The following is a 15,979-nucleotide window of genomic DNA, read 5'->3' as shown; positions in this document are numbered from 1 at the left end:
GCAGGCGCACCTCCCGCCTCCTGCAGTCCGCGCATGCGCTGCGGTGACAGCTGTCTGCTATCCAGTGCGGCAGGAAAACCCGCAGCGGCGGCGGGCGGGGAGGAGAGGAAACGGGGGAGGGAGACAGGGAAGAGGGTGGAGGGGGCAGATAAAGAAGATAGGAATAAACAGGGGAAGAGGAGGGAGGGCTTATCCATTCAAACGGAACCAGAATAGCAGCGCCGGCCGGGCCTGCACACCGATAGGACAGCAGGCAGCGGATTGGGAAGAGCTCGGAGCTGTGTGCGGATGGGGAAGAATCCCGGGCGCTGGCGATGTGCGCTGATTGAATGAGAGAGAGAGGAGCCCCCATGACGGCTGAATCATCATCATCCTCATCTGTGTGTCATCATCCACACCGGATCACCGGGGGGATCTACTACTGCTGGGATCGCACAGGATCTGCTTGTTGGCAATGCCAGTGACAGGCAGGGCGATGACATGGAGGCACTATGCATGCTGATGACAGGCAGGATTGGGGTCTTCACTCATCACATGATCACCTGAGCTCTGCAATCACATCAGCACTACATTCCACAATCCAGCACTAACAAAGACTACAAACATTGTATTTTATCATTGCACTCCTGGGATTTCTAACCCAACACTACAGTATCCATACTCCTATTGGCTGCTGCTTCTTTAAGGCACTTGGATGAGGATGCTGATCAGCCAACCGACATTGGAAGAATAGGATGTAAATATCGTTCAGCCATAGGAGATCGGTAAACGGTTGCGCTAAGGACAGGGGGATTCCATGCAGGGTACTGGCGATGGTACATAGCCTGGCATGCTGTTGTAGAATGTTCCACTGACCGTTGTGCGAATCATGTAAATTGCGGAAGCCGCAAAGATTCAGCCATGGTAGACGTTGCGGAAAACGCACAGGGGAAGAAGACCTTCATAGTCCCCGCCATCAAGCCTTTCGATCACTATGACTTCAACAGGGCCAAGGTGGCCAGTAATCTGGCCTGGCTGGTCGCCAAGGCGTATGGGGCAGGTATGTTTTTTTATTTTTTGGCGCAAATGTGTATGACTGTGATTTATGTGCTTTGTACATGTATGGGCCCATTCACAACAGCGGGTGCTCATTATGTTTTGTATAATGTACACGCTGGTGTGCGTTGTGGTAGGGCGATGTTACAACGCATAACACTCCTAAAATGACATTTCATTCAACTTCATGACCTGGAGCATGTTGCAGCGTGGTTTAATGCATTACAGAATTTGCTGCGTGTAAATGAATCCTGCCCTACTTTTTTTTTTTTTTCAGAACCCCGACATGCATTGCTGTGAAATGAAACCATTGGGCAAATAATCTTTTTCCATGCGTTTAGAAACGCATCCCCAGTGAGACTAGTGTAACTAAGCCCACGCAGCCTGTTCACACTATATCATTGCAACGTGTTACAAATTAGTGGTGTCCACATCTCTGCACTGCCTTGCAGCGCAATTTGTAAAATATCAACGATATCATTTATTTATTTTTTTATTTTTTGTGCCATTTCTCACTAGCCCAATTCCAGACATCGCATGTGATTTGCACCGCATTGCTGTGCAGATCTAATGGGATGTCTGTGTGATGCAAATTGAATTGACGTTGTATTCGGACCAAAATGGCGCAGGACCCTTTTTTTTTTTTTTTTTTTAATTTTTTTGGTCCGCATTGGAATAGGATTGCATGCGATGCGATTCCTGCACCATTTGACAGTTTGCACTGCGATATGCAAGCCAATCTGGGGGTGTCATTAATTTTCTATTGACACCAGGCAGCAGTTTGCATAGGGCAGTGTGGACTGCCTGCGAGTCCTATGCGATGCGGAAATCGGCACCGGAGTCACGCTGGTTCCTGCATCGTGCTAGTGGGAACCGGCACTTAATGTTGTTTTTGTTTTTTTTTCTGAAGTGTTGCGAGGTCACTATAAGTCTATAGCAGTGCTCCTCAAACTGCGGCCCAGGCGCCGAATGTGGCCCTTGCTTGCCTTTATCTGGTCTTTGGAGCACTATTCCTTCCACTGACACCAACAATGGGGCACTATTTTCCCCACTGACCCCAATGATGGGGCACTATTTTTCCCCCTAATACCAAAGATGGGACACTTTTCTCTTACCTCCTCTGACAGTCGCCGCCCACTCATACAATTTTCACTTATGGGTATTGTCCTTATCCATAGGGGTACACTAGGCCTAGTTTACTCCTATGGATAAGGACAATACCCATAAGTAAAGACTGTATGAGTGGGCGGCGACTGTCAGAGGACTCAGAGAAAATAATTTTACGGTAAGTTCGTACAACAATTCTGTTTTTACTCTCAGTGACCCCAGCACATTTTCTACTCCCACTGCCCACAGTCCGGCCCCCCCTAAAGTCTAAATGAACACAAAACTGGCCCTTGGTTAGGAAAGTTTGGAGACCCTTGATCTAAAGCAATGCTTGAAAACGCATAATTTGTGTGTTGTGATTTGTTACCAGCCCTGTCGAGCTGACTGGTAAATGCTCCATATTACAATGTAAGAAAATGAGCATGCGTGCAGCATTACAACGCATATTGAAAATCGCCAAAAAAAAAAGACAACTGTGTCACAAACGCACAGGTGTAAATGGGCCCAAGGGGTAATTCAGGGAAATAATGTTAGTTAGGCCCCTTTCACAGGGCTTTCTGATCAGGTCCACCTGTCTGTTTTTCAGGCGGACCTGATCGGACGCTCAATGCACCTCTATGGAGCAGCGGATGTCAGTGGTGACCTCTCTGCTGACACCCAATGCTATCCAATCCGATCCTGTTTGTGAAATCTAGATGGATGGTAACCCTATTTCTCTTACGTCCTCTGACAGTCGCCGCCCACTCATTCAGTCTTCAACAATGGGTATTGACCTCTTATTCATAGGAGCAAGCTAGGCATAAGACTTGTTAAAAACAAAGTAATTTACATAGACACACCTATGGGGGCTGTCCCACTGGTCCAATACCCCCCTGCTATCAGCATTCCCAACTCAGTTTGTCTTCTGCCTAGTTAGGAGTAAGATAGGCTCTCCATGTGCAGAACTACACATCCCATGAGGCATTGTCACATACATGGCTAGGCATGATGGGAATTGTAGTTCTTGGAACAACTGGAGGGCTGTAGTTTAAGAATCCCTGGTCTGGAGGATCGGATCGGATGAAAACAGACAGGCAGTCCATTCTCATCCGATCTCCCATAGAGGAGAGCGGGGATCTGACAGCTCTGTCTCTGCAAAGTAAGCGGAGACTGACCTGTCATCCGCCTGCTTAGTGGGGATTGGCAAATCGATCCCCACTGAGAAAAACGCCAGGCTGGAAAGCCTGCGTGAAAGGACTCTAACAATAATGATAGTTCTATTTTAAATCAGAACAACCAGTCACTGAAGCCAGAACACCTAAACATGCTTTCAAATTGGTTACTGCTCATTGCCATGTGATTGGAAATGTAGAATTACTCCCATTAAAGCGGAGTTCCAGACTTTTCTGTGTTTTATTAAAAGTCAGCAGCTACAAAAAGTGTAGCCACTGACTTTTAATAAACACACACTCACCTGTCCAGCGATGTGGTCGCCCGAAGCCTCGATCCGCTCCCTCTGGTCTCGGCGGCGCCGGCATCACTGGTGTGGGCACCCGGCTGTGACAGCTTGCGGCTTCACAGCCGGGTACGCACTGTGCATGCACGAGTTGCACTGCGCTACTTGATTGGCCGGCAATCTTCTGGGACCTCTGACATGTCCCAGAAGATTGCAGGGAGAAAGGGGGAGCTCCAAGCGGAAGTAGGAGCGGGTACCTGTCAAAACTAGGTACCCTCTCCCCCCCCAAAAAAAAATGACATGCCAAATGTGGCATGTCAGGGGGTTAGGACTACCTAAAGCGGAAGTTCCACTTTTGGGTTGAACGCCGATTTAAGTTCGTTCTCACAACCTGGTAAAAAAAAAAGCATAATGTAAAAGAAAAAGAATAATGCTTCTCTTATCTGGAGGACAGTAATTCCAATGCTTCTGAGTGTGTTGTGTGTAAGGTCTCCCCTCTGCATGCTGTGGTCCAATCCACTGTCTGCTACATCACTTTGGTGTCCTGCAGTGGCAATCGCTATACAAGAAAGTGAAGACTGGAATCACTGCTTGCCAGATATAGAAGTACTTCTCATATTTTACAGGGCACTTCATTTTCTTTTTCTTTTTTTTTTTTTTCTCAACATAAATTAAAGTAAATTTTTGTCCAAAAACTATTTTTGAATAGTTGCACTTAAAAAAACCCCCCAAAAAACACTAATAAGGTGTGTAAATGTACAATGTAATACTCCCCTGTACAGTACAGTACAGTTGGCACCGAATTCCAAGCACTGAAAATGACAGATCAAGCAGAGTTGCTCAATCTGCAGCTCGGCCATTCCAAAAACATCTTGCGTTCTCATCTATATATGCAAGCCTTTCTGTGATTGGTACATTCTCCTCCAATCTATCCTCCTTCAATCACAAATGCCTTGCAGTCCCTGAAAAGAATGCAAGACCTTTTTGGAATGGATGAGCTGCAGAACAGAGTGACCCACTGTGATCTGTGTTTAACTGGAGCTGTACGTTGGCGCTGACTGTTCTCTACAGGGGGAAAGCACCAGCACGTTACACTCGCTTCATTCAAGTTCATATATATGACAGCGCAAACGGTCAAAAGTAGTTTTCAGCCAGAGATCAGCTTTAGAGTAAACTTCAGACATGAAATATGAACAAAGCATATCCCTCTATAATGTGCACTTGTCTCAGTTAAGAGCCCCTAGTGTCATTTTTTGTCTGCTGCTGTGTTCCTCTATCAGCATGATTCACTTCTAATGTGTTTCCCTGACACCAAGAGAATGGTCATGGGAGGGATCTCCAGCTGATTGACAGTCTCAGCTCGGTTTTTATGTGCTGTGTGAATGGGGTATGCCCCTTCCCTCTAATCAGCTTTTGGATTTCTTCTCGCTGAGCTCTGCAGAGTGTAACTTTTAGCTTTTTCCCCCTTTTTTTTCTGACCACTCAAACAAGCTTTATAAATTCTGGACTTTGAACTGATGAAGAGATGACTGTAGATAAACAGGTACAACTTTTTGTAGGAGGATTTGTTTCATGCTGGTTTGAATCCCAACCATGACACTACATGCCTGGAGTTTGCATGTTCTCCCTGTGCCTGCGTGGGTCTCCTCTGGGTACTCCGGTTTCCTCTCACACTCCAAAGACATGCTGGCAGGTGATTTAGCTCCTGTCTAATTTGGCCTTAGTATGGGTCCTTTAACACGAGCGCTCCGATCAGATCCACCTGTCAGTTTTTTAGGCGGATCTGATCGGATGTTCAATGCATCCATATGGGGCAACGGATGTCAGCGGAGACACGTCCTCTGACACCCGCTGCCATCCGCATCCGATCCTGTCCGTCAAATCCGGACGGATGGAAACCCTATTTTCCATCTGTCCAGGGGATAGTATGAGAGTGGACAGGCAGTCCGTTCTCATCCGATTCCCCCATAGAGGACAGCCAGGACCTGACACCTCCCTCTCTGCACACAGAGCGGAGAGGGAGCTGTCACCTTCCTGCTCAGCGGGGATCGTTGTTTACAACCACGGAGCAGCATGGAGGCGGACCGTGTGAAAGAGCCCTATGTGTTTGTATGAATGTGGGTTAGGGACCTTAGATTGTAAGCTCCTTGAGGGCAGGGAGATATTTGAATGTACAATTTATATGTAAAGCACTGCGTAAATTGACGGTACCTGAAATAAATAAATCTCTGTGTACAGTATCACCTGAGGCCAGTCATTTCACTGGGTATATCTAAGGCTGCATTCACATGTCAGCGTATTGATCGTGGGCAGAATCGCCACGATTCCGTCCGCCATCCGCAAATCATTGCAAATTGCGGGACGCATGTGCGTTGCCCGTGATTTGCAATAGCACCCCAAACGCTGTGCGATGTTACCGCGATTTCCACCTGCCGAATCGCGGTAACATTGCGCAAAAAAAATTGCGGGACACATTCCGCCCAAAAAAGTACAAGAGCTTCTTTGGAGCGTATTGCGTCCCGCGATTTTTTTGGCGTGATGTTACCGCGATTCGGCAGGCGGAAATCGCGGCAACATCGCACAGCGTTTGGGGTGCTATTGCAAATCACGGGCAACGCACATGCGTCCCGCGATTTGCAATGATTTCTGGATCGCGGGCAGAATCACAGTGATTCTGCCCGCGATCAATACGCTGACATGTGAATGCAGCCTAAGGGTTTACAACCACTTTAATTTGTCATAAGAGAAATCTGTAGGCTACCATTGCTAAATCCTCTGATAATACCAATTCCCTGGTTGGTAAGCTGATGCTTTTAGATTTAGTGCCATGGGTCACTGACCTGGAACAAGTTTAGAGATAAGTAATTCTGTCTTTCATATGCTGCATGCTTGCTGTGAGCCAGTGGCTCATAAGTGTAGAACTCAAGCCTAGCCAGGCAGCTAGCATTTTCTGACCGTAATAGCAGATGGTGTGGTTTTCTACTGGCAGGTGTAGTATTATTGATTGCTCTCAGCCAGAAGATTTGCTCAAAGATATTGGGAGACAGTCCAGTTACTATTTAGTATTGCTGTGTGTTTCACACGTATTGCTGTTCCTTATTAGGTATTCTATATATGTCTTGGCATAAATTACAATGCTTGTGGTTAGCGGTTCTTGTAATGCCCTTGGTTAGACGGTAAACAAATGCAGGAATGTTTTTGTAAACCAATCCAGTCTGTTCTTTAAACAGAGAGAGTTTATCGTAGAATCCACTACTAGCTTTCCAGGGTTGTGATCCTCCAAACAGGTTTGTGTATATCTCAAGAACCTTGGATGCTTCGACGCTGGGATTTTTTGGATCTTACTTCGTTGTCTGTTCTATGTAATGTCACAGGTTTAGAAGTAGTAATGTTGTTTTAGTGTAGAAATAAAACCATCACATCCACCATAAGCAATATCAAGGATCATGTTATTCGGACTGAAGAAATGGACATAACCAGATATACTGTGGAGTCTATGTATAAAAAAATTAGCTTTGCGAATGTCGTCTTTTGCGAAAATGAGCTTTTACCAATGTCGTATTTGCACAAAATTCAGAAATACACAATGTTTGTAATATTCACTATTGTCAAAAGTATTGGGACGCCTACCTTTACACACACACAAACTTTAATGGTATTCCAGTCATAGTTTGTAGGGTTCAATATTGAGTTGGCCCACCCTTTGCAGATATAGGAGCTTCAATTCTTCCCAGAAGAGTTAGAGCTGCAAAGGGTGGGCCAACTCAATATTGAACTCTACGAACTAAGGGCTCTTTCACACGGAGCGGACTGCATTGCGATCCGCTCCGGCACTTTTTTTTTTTTTCACGGAGCGGATGTCCGCATATCATCCCATCCGTTTGCGGATGATATACGGACATAATGTAAGTCTATGGCCATTGCGGATGTCAGCAGATGGCACCGCTGACATCCGATTTTGCTTCCTTTCCGTTTTTTGAACGGAGGAAAAATAGGGTTCTGTTCCGTTCCAAAAAAACAGAACAGAACTGAAAGGAAGGAAATCGGATGTCAGCGGATGGTATTCCGCTGACATCCGCAATGCCATTGACTTACATTATGTCCGTAAATCATCCGCAAAAAATAGGATGATTTGCGGACATACAGAGCGCCCGTGTGAAAGGGCCCTAGGACTGGGATGTCATTAAAGTTCATGTAAAAGCAGGTGTCCCAATATTTTTGACAATATAGTGTATGTGTAATGTCTATTCTTGTTTGTTGTCTTTTGTCAGGCAAATGTAGCAAAATATGTGAAAATATCCAAAGGAACATTCACCCAGAGGAGTTGAAGAGCATTCACCAAGAGAGAAAATAGGCCAAGAGGCTAAGAACATTCCACAATAAGGATAAATATTATGAGGGAGGCCTTTGCACTGTGTACAAAGTGTATGGAGATTCCTGTGCAAACAGCCAAACGAATGGGCTTTCAGCTAAATGTACCTCCAGCTTCAGTGGTAGGTGAAACATTTAGCAGCAGTATCACTACTACTTCTAAATGTAACAACTTTCTGCTCAGGGCTCTTGGTTGTTAGGACACCAGCAGGTGCTGCTCCCTAACAACCAGTTACTCATCTCTGGCCGGCACAGTCAGCTGTCAGCCTTGGATTCCCAGTTAGAGCCGGTTCACACTGAGGCGATCCGACTTTGGTGGGCGACCTGTGAAGTTGCGTGCACCGCGACTTCGGCGTGACTTGCAGAGACTTCACATAATGGAAGTCTATGCAAGTGGCTCCGAGGTCGCCCCGAAGTAGTACAGGACCCTTTTTCTAAGTTGGAGCGACTTGTGTCGCTCCTATTAGAACGGGTCCTGTAGCACTGCATGGACTGCGACCTACCGCGACTTGTCAGGCTGACAAGTCGCCTAACAAGTCGCGCTAGTCTGAATGGGCTCTTAAAAGGTACATGTAAACAAATAAGCGGGAATAGTGTAATAAAAAAAAAAAAAAAAAAGGCTTTGGGTTTTGACCATTCAGAGACCCCTTAGTTTAGATTTTTGCATTTTTCGATTTCTACCATGAATCCCAAATACAGATTGTGTGCTCTTTAGCACTGGAAAGCAGTAGGCAGGCAGCAGTAATTTCCAAGCTTACTCTGATGGGAACACCTAACTCTAAAGCTGGCCATACATTTTACAATTTTCTTGTTAAATTACTAGAGGTGGAAATTTTGGTGCTGAAGCCAAAAACGAAAATGCAGGATGCACTTTGCCAGAAACCGAAAATGGCAGTTTAAAAAAAATAAAAATAAAAAAAAAATAATTAAAAAATGAATATATATATATATATATATATATATATATATATATATATATATATATATATATATATATATATATATATATATATATATATATATATATGATAGATAGATGTATTATATTTTACTTTTTAATTAATATCATGAATTTTAAATGAATATGAATTTGTCGGCCATTTTTGGCACCTTTAACTCAAGAAAAGCTGAAGAAAAATCCATCCCTTTAAATTCTATGTATGTCTTCATACTGGTCCATAGCTCTTCCATTGTGGTGGTAAAAATTCTGCATTTTTGGTCAGTTAAATAAACTGTACCAAAAACGCATCTTCCGCTTGGAATGCATTGAAAACGCAGCAAGAATGCATCAATAACACACTCGTGTTACGTTTTTATGTAGTTTTTGAGTCACACAACCTAGGGACCTGGGACAGGAGACCCAGGCGAGCTGCGGAAGGCAGCCGGAGGGGGTGGGGGGACATCCCCTCCCGCTCCTTGTAATGACAGCTGAGTGGCTTCTCAGCCGCATCGGTTGTCATTACAAGACAGCCAACCATCAGCTATGGACGACCTTACCGGGGTGATGCCTCTAGATGCAGGCATCACTCTGCTACAAGCACTTTCCCGAAATATCGGCAATATCGGTCACCTCAGGGACCGTTTCCAATATATATCGGGGAAAGTGCTGATCGCCCCCAACAATATCGGCTTTGCCGATAATCGGTTGATCCCTAATGTCAATCCTTGCCTTCAAACACGTGCAAAAAATGCCTGAAAACAATACCCTCAGGTGTGAATGGAGCCTAAGGAAAGTCAAAATCTCTAATCTGCCTGCTTGTTTCATGCTGTTTATTTAAAAAAAGGAAAAAATGATTTGTATTAGGCCCCTTTCACACTTTTGCGACGCAATTTTACCATGATTTTGCGACGCGACTTTTTTTTTTTTTTTTTTGCTGCCGTGATTTTGACGTGATTTTGAGCAATGGCTCAGGGCTATATAGCTCAAAACGCATTAAAATCCTGCCAAAGTAGTGCAGGAACTACTTTGAGGTCGGTGCGACTTCAAAACGCACTGATATGAATGGGGCTCATTGAAAATAATGGAAAACAACTTGTCATGCGATTTTTGCGGTCCGAAATCGCGGGACAAGTCGCACTAGTGTGAAAGGGGCCTTAAAGAGAGAGTTCAGCAGTGGAAGCCTCCATATTAGTACTATTTACTTTTTATTGCATGGGTATGAGTTGTGTCCTAAGCATGTGGATGGATACAGGGCTGCTGATAGAAATTGGGGGGGCCCCATACTGACTACCTGACAGGGCCCCACCAAGAAAATATTAAAGCTATATTTTGCTAAAAATCCAATAAAATCATTATTGGCAGACAAAAATACAACATAAGTCACATGATTCCTGCTAACTCTATACAGGCTGGGCAGTTGGAGCTCCGGAATCGGAGAGAGAGAAACAAATTTACAGAGATAACAAACTTAGGAGCAGAGCTAACATTAGAGCCAGCGCTGGAGGGAGGGGGACTGTCTTTCTCAGCAGATAAAAGCTAGCAGCAGGGAGAGGGGTAGAGACCAGCTTTCAGCTGCTGGAGGAAGAGTTCTGCAATTGTTGTCCATCCCTAATCCGCCTCCCTGTTTGGGCCCCCCTGTGTGAGGCAAGAGAAGTGATGCCCCCCCCCCATCAGTGGCCCTGGATGGATATGCTACCTCTTCAGTGTGGTGTTGTGTTCAGAAAAGAGCATGGCCAGCACCCCATGGATCCATAGCAACTGATCCAAACGTTTATTAAAGCAATCGTATCACAAACCGTGTCAGTGCAGGACCTCTTTGTCAGGCATGTCACGGCATGGCCTTGAAATGTCGCACTGACCCTGCTTGTGATCAAATTGCTTCAATAAACATTTGGACCAATTACTATGGATCCGCAGTGTGCTGGCGACATATGTATTGTTTTCATGTGCTGACACCAGCTACCACGCTGGCCGTTGCTACAGTACCCGCTTACTCCGGGCCTTCTCCAGGAACGTGGGCGATGGGAATATATTGAGTGGTGTTGTGTATTCATTCACATGCCTCAGGCACTGACACATTCTTTGCTGCATCAAGGGAAAGCGTTGCTGATGAAAGACCTCTTGCTGGAGCAGCTGATAGTCAAATTTAAGTGCGCTTGATTTTTTTTTTTTCTTAGTAATTCAATTCCTTTTGAAAAATAAAATAGTTGCATATTAACAAAGAAAAATAAGCACAATCCGATTTTTCATTCTTATATTAAACATTGCGTTTATAATTTTTTTTTTATATAATTTAAAAATAGGGGAAAAAGTTATTTTATTTGTATATGAAGCCAGCACTTGCTACCTCTGCCATTCGTTGCACACATTATGCCCATGGTGTACAGATGAGTGGTGGCTGATTGGCTCAGTTGGGTTTACTTGTTGCCTATACTGTATATTAGGGCTGGGCGATATGGCTGAAAACTGTATCACGATATCAGTGTTTCATATCGGTCGATATCGATAATTATTGATATTTTTTATTACCCATTTAAAATAAGGACCCTAGGGTGAGAATGCAGGGCGGCGGGCATGGTGCAGGAGAATGCAGGGTACTGGCATGGTGCAGGAGAATGCAGGGTACTGGCATGGTGCAGGAGAATGCAGGGTACTGGCATGGTGCAGGAGAATGCAGGGTACTGGCATGGTACAAGAGGATCCGGGGTTGTGGGCATACTACAGGAGATGCAGTGCTGTGGGCACGGTACAGGTAGACCATGCCCGCAGCACTGCATCCCTTGTAGTGTGCCCGCAGCCCTGCATAATGGCAGGTAGTGCAGCAGTTTCCCTTACCTGTTCCAGAGGCGCCTTCATTTTAAAAATGGCGCCGCCCGGCGCCGACACGTCATTGCGCACACGCCGCCACCGCTAGTATAATTTCGGCTATTCCCGGCCTCTCCCAAGCGGCGGCGGCGCGTGCGCGGTGACATGTATGCGACGGGCGGCGCCATTTTTAAAGCTTAAACCCGTCGGAGCGGACTTTTTTTTCCTTGACTCGAGTATAAGCCGAGGGGTACGTTTTCAGCACAAAAAAATGTGCTGAAAAACTCGGCTTATACTCGAGTATATACGGTACTTTCAAGTTCTAATATCGAACGGTTTTATCGTTCAATTTTTTTATTGCTATCGATCACGTGACTATCGCGATACATATCGGTATCGTTTTATCTCCCAGCCCTACTGTATATCCTTGCCAGTGGCTATCATTTTATTATCATTAGTTGTAATAAAAAAAATATTTAGGAAGTTTCTGGCTCCAGCTAGGCCTGCAAGTCCCAGGCCGTTACTTTGCAACATGTGGCTTTCTGCTGCTGCTGGGATGTTTTTTGTGGCAGCCTTTCAGCTGGTTGGTGCATGAAGCTAAACAATAGAAACTCGTGCAGGACTTTTGGGCCGACTTTTTTCTTTTTTCTGAAAATGCTAATTTCTTGACTGTCATTGATCCTGAGCAAATATGCAATTCTAGAGTGCTGGCTTCACTTGGATATCCAGGATAGCGAGTAAATGTATTGAAGAGACAACCAGGCAGCTAGCATTTTTAGAAGAAAGTCAACAATTGCAGCACACATGTGTTGTTGTTTTTAGCACAGTTTTTTAACGTGGTATGCTATTTTTAGAGACTACTATAAAAAGAGTAGATTTTCTTGGACCAGGATTTTTTTTTTTTTTTTTTTTTCTTTACAGCCCATACATTTATACAGTGTTGTTACTTGCCATTTGTTTTATATATACACTGAATGTTGATTAACAATCTCTAGTTTACATATATCAATATAATCTTTTGCTAAAGACAATCTTTGAATATTACAAATATCGGTGAGTGTGTTTCCTTTGTGTGGTATTTTCACTTTTAAATAATGTGAACCTGTCATGAGAAAACTTGGATGATGCCATTTTTTTTAACCACTTCAGCTCCGGAAGGTTTTACCCCCTTAATGACCAGACCATTTATTGCAATTCGGCACTGCGTTACTTTAACGAAATATTGCACGGTCGTGTGACGCTGTCCCCAAATACAATTGATGTCCATTTTTTCCCCCACAAATAGAGCTTTCTTTTTGTGCTATTAGATCACCTCTGCCGTTTTTAGATTTTGCGCTATAAACAAAAAGGGTGACAATTTTGAAAAAAACACAATATTTTTGTTTACTTTTCTGCTACAAAACATTCCCAATAAAAAAAATGTAAAACAAATGTTTTTATCAGTTTAGGCTGATTTTGTATTCTGCTACATATTTTTGGTAAAAAAAAATCCCAAAAAGCGTATTTTATTTAGTTTGCGAAAAAGTTATAGCGTTTACAAACTACGGAATATATATATTTTTTTATTAGTAATGGCGGCGATCAACAATTTTTTAGCAGGACTGCGACATTGCAGCGGACCAATCGGACCCCAAACTAACATTTTTGACACTTTTTTTGGGGACCAGTGACATTTATACAGTGATCAGTGCTAAATAATATGCACTGTTACTGTATAAATGACACTGGCAAGGAAGGGGTCAACACTGGGGGTGATCAAAGGGTTAAACTTATGCCTGTTTGTGCTTACTGACTTGGGGGTGGGGGGTGGCTCTGTGACAGGCACATAGAGATCAGGGTTTCAGCTTAGCTGCTGAAACTCATGATCTCTCTCTGCCTGTATGACATAAGCAGGTGGGTCTTCTGTCAGTTTCTGTGAAGATTTCGGGAGGCCAGCGGCACCGCTTCTACCGCGGTCTGGGTCCTGCTGTTTCTAATCACAGTGGGAGCGCGGCTCCGGTGACATGCGCCACGTGCACATAATCACGTAGATCTACGTGATTATGCGCAGCCATGACGCCCTGCTGTAGTAAATCTGTGTGGGGTGGTCGGCAAGTGGTTAAAAAGCAAGCTCATGGATTGTTACTCTGGCCTTAGTACTTTGAGTCACTGGCCCGAAACAAGTATGCCGATTGGAAATTTCAGAAGACATCTGCCTTTTTGGTTCCTTTTGGTTGACTCCAAAGGTTCAATGTTACAGCCTGGCAACTCAGAATGAAAAGTCATCAGTAGCTCTCCATCTCCATCATCTCCATCTCTAGGCTGTTCACTTCACTGGGTTTATGTGAGGGTTTACAACCCCTTTAAAAATAGCCTTTTTTGTTTTGTGGTGCTCAAATACAGTTTAGTTCCACTTTAAAGTGAACATGTGCAGAGCCTATGAACGGCAAAACAAAAAAATCACCTTGCTGCATTCAGGGAATTCATTGGGGACCCCCAGGTCACCAGAACTAGTGTCCCCATTGGAAGATTTCCCCTCTAACTTTTTTCTGGGGACAACCCAAAATTTGGGGTTTTCTTTTACTTTCACTTTCAATGATAATGGTAAGCAGAACAAATTGAGAGGGGGAATCTCCTTAACTGGGGCACAGGCAGCAATAAAAACTGACAGGTGTTCTAATTAGGGATAGACCGATATGGTTTTTGCAGAACCAATACCGATATTTTGGTCACAACGTATCGGCCGATATGGGCCGATATTCTGCACATTCAATCACACATCCACTGTAGAGTGACCAGTGCCCCCATCCACTGTAGAGTGACCAGTGCCCCCATCCACTGTAGAGTGACCAGTGCCCCCATCCACTGTAGAGTGACCAGTGCCCCCATCCACTGTAGAGTGACCAGTGCCCCCATCCACTGTAGAGTGACCAGTGCCCCCATCCACTGTAGAGTGACCAGTGCATGGGGATTAGAGCGCTGCCTGATTACACAGAGCAGGGTTTTCCTTCTTACCCGGCGTGGGAGCTGTCAGAAGTTCCGCCCCCTGGACCGGCTCCTATGATAGATGTCCAGGAGGCGGGACTTCGTATGACAGCGCCCGCGCCGGGTAAGCAGAAGAACCCTGCTCTGTGTAATCAGGCAGCGCTCTAATCCTCCCCCCCCCCCCTTCCCCTCCGGAGACAGAAATATCGGATAAGTTTGTGAATATCGGCCAAACCGATAGTCGGTTGATCCCTAGTTCTAATCCCTCTCCACTCCTATCCAAAACTAAAAAAAGTTTTTAGTGCCTTTAGTTAGTCCTGGTTTACACTATCGCCATGTCAGACATCGTATGTGATTTGCACCGCACTGCTCTGCAAATCACATGCGATGTCTGCGTGATATGAATTCAGCCATACAGATTGCATGGCTGAATTTGCATCACATTCGGACCAAAGTTGTGCAGGACCCTTATTTTGGTTCCTACCAGAATTGGTTCACACCTATGCGATCTGATTCCTGTCCAAATTGACAGTTTGCACTGCGATATGCAAACTAATCTAGGGGTATTATTAACTTTGTATCGACACTCCCAGCATTTCGCATATGGCAGTGTGCACTGCCTGCGAGTCGGGTGCGATGCGGGAACCCGCAGTGGATTCGCAGGGTTCCCGCATTGCACCAATGTGAACCATCACTTATACTTTAAGTTCCAGACATGTACAATCATTTGTCTACCCTTGAAATAGATGAGACCACCAGTGCTCAGGTCTGGCATATGACATACTGCTGTCAGACTGGCTACATGAAGAGAGAAAATTCCTCGTAACCCTAATAAACCACTCCGGAAACACTGGACTACTTTGTTACAGAATGTTCAATTGTTAGTGTTTATTTGCACAGTTTTGTTACTTGTGACTTGTGAATGTTACATATATTGCTTCTTTGTTTCTCACTAAATAAAGTTGTTCACAGGCCATTTGAACCTCAACGCTTAGAAAAAAGGCTTAGGAAATTGAAAATCACTATGTATCGTGCCAGAACTGGTTTTCAATCAATGTTTACCCAGCTTTAGATGCGCTAGCAAGATTTGGATAGACATAACTAATAAATTAAACCTGAACTGCAACTAACATTTTTTTCAGTTACTGTAAGGCTCCTTTCACACGAATGATCCGATCAGATCCACCTGTCAGTTTTTTAGGCGGATCTGATCAGATCCTCCATGCATCCCTATGGGGCAGCGGATGTCAACGGAGACATGTACGCTGACACCCGCTGCCATCCACATTCGATCCTGTCTGTGAAATACGGACGGATGGAAA

General features: G+C 44.6%; 1 protein-coding gene across 2 annotated transcripts in view; it reads left to right on the top strand.

Moving 5' to 3' along the window:
* Positions 1-684: 684 nt before the first annotated feature.
* Positions 685-15,979, top strand: part of CAMSAP2 (calmodulin regulated spectrin associated protein family member 2) — a 172,699-nt gene continuing 157,404 nt past the window's right edge. For both annotated transcript variants that reach the window (XM_082264771.1, XM_082264770.1), the window contains exon 1: positions 685-1,039. In XM_082264771.1, the coding sequence (XP_082120897.1) occupies positions 901-1,039 (139 nt within the window). In that variant the 5' untranslated portion in view covers positions 685-900. The remainder of the gene's footprint in view (positions 1,040-15,979) is intronic.

This window comes from Pelophylax lessonae (genome assembly GCF_965119305.1).
Source record: "Pelophylax lessonae genome assembly, chromosome: 8".
Taxonomy (NCBI): domain Eukaryota; kingdom Metazoa; phylum Chordata; class Amphibia; order Anura; family Ranidae; genus Pelophylax; species Pelophylax lessonae.
The sequence above is the reverse complement of the archived record's forward strand: the minus strand, read 5'-3'. Positions and strand labels throughout refer to the sequence as shown.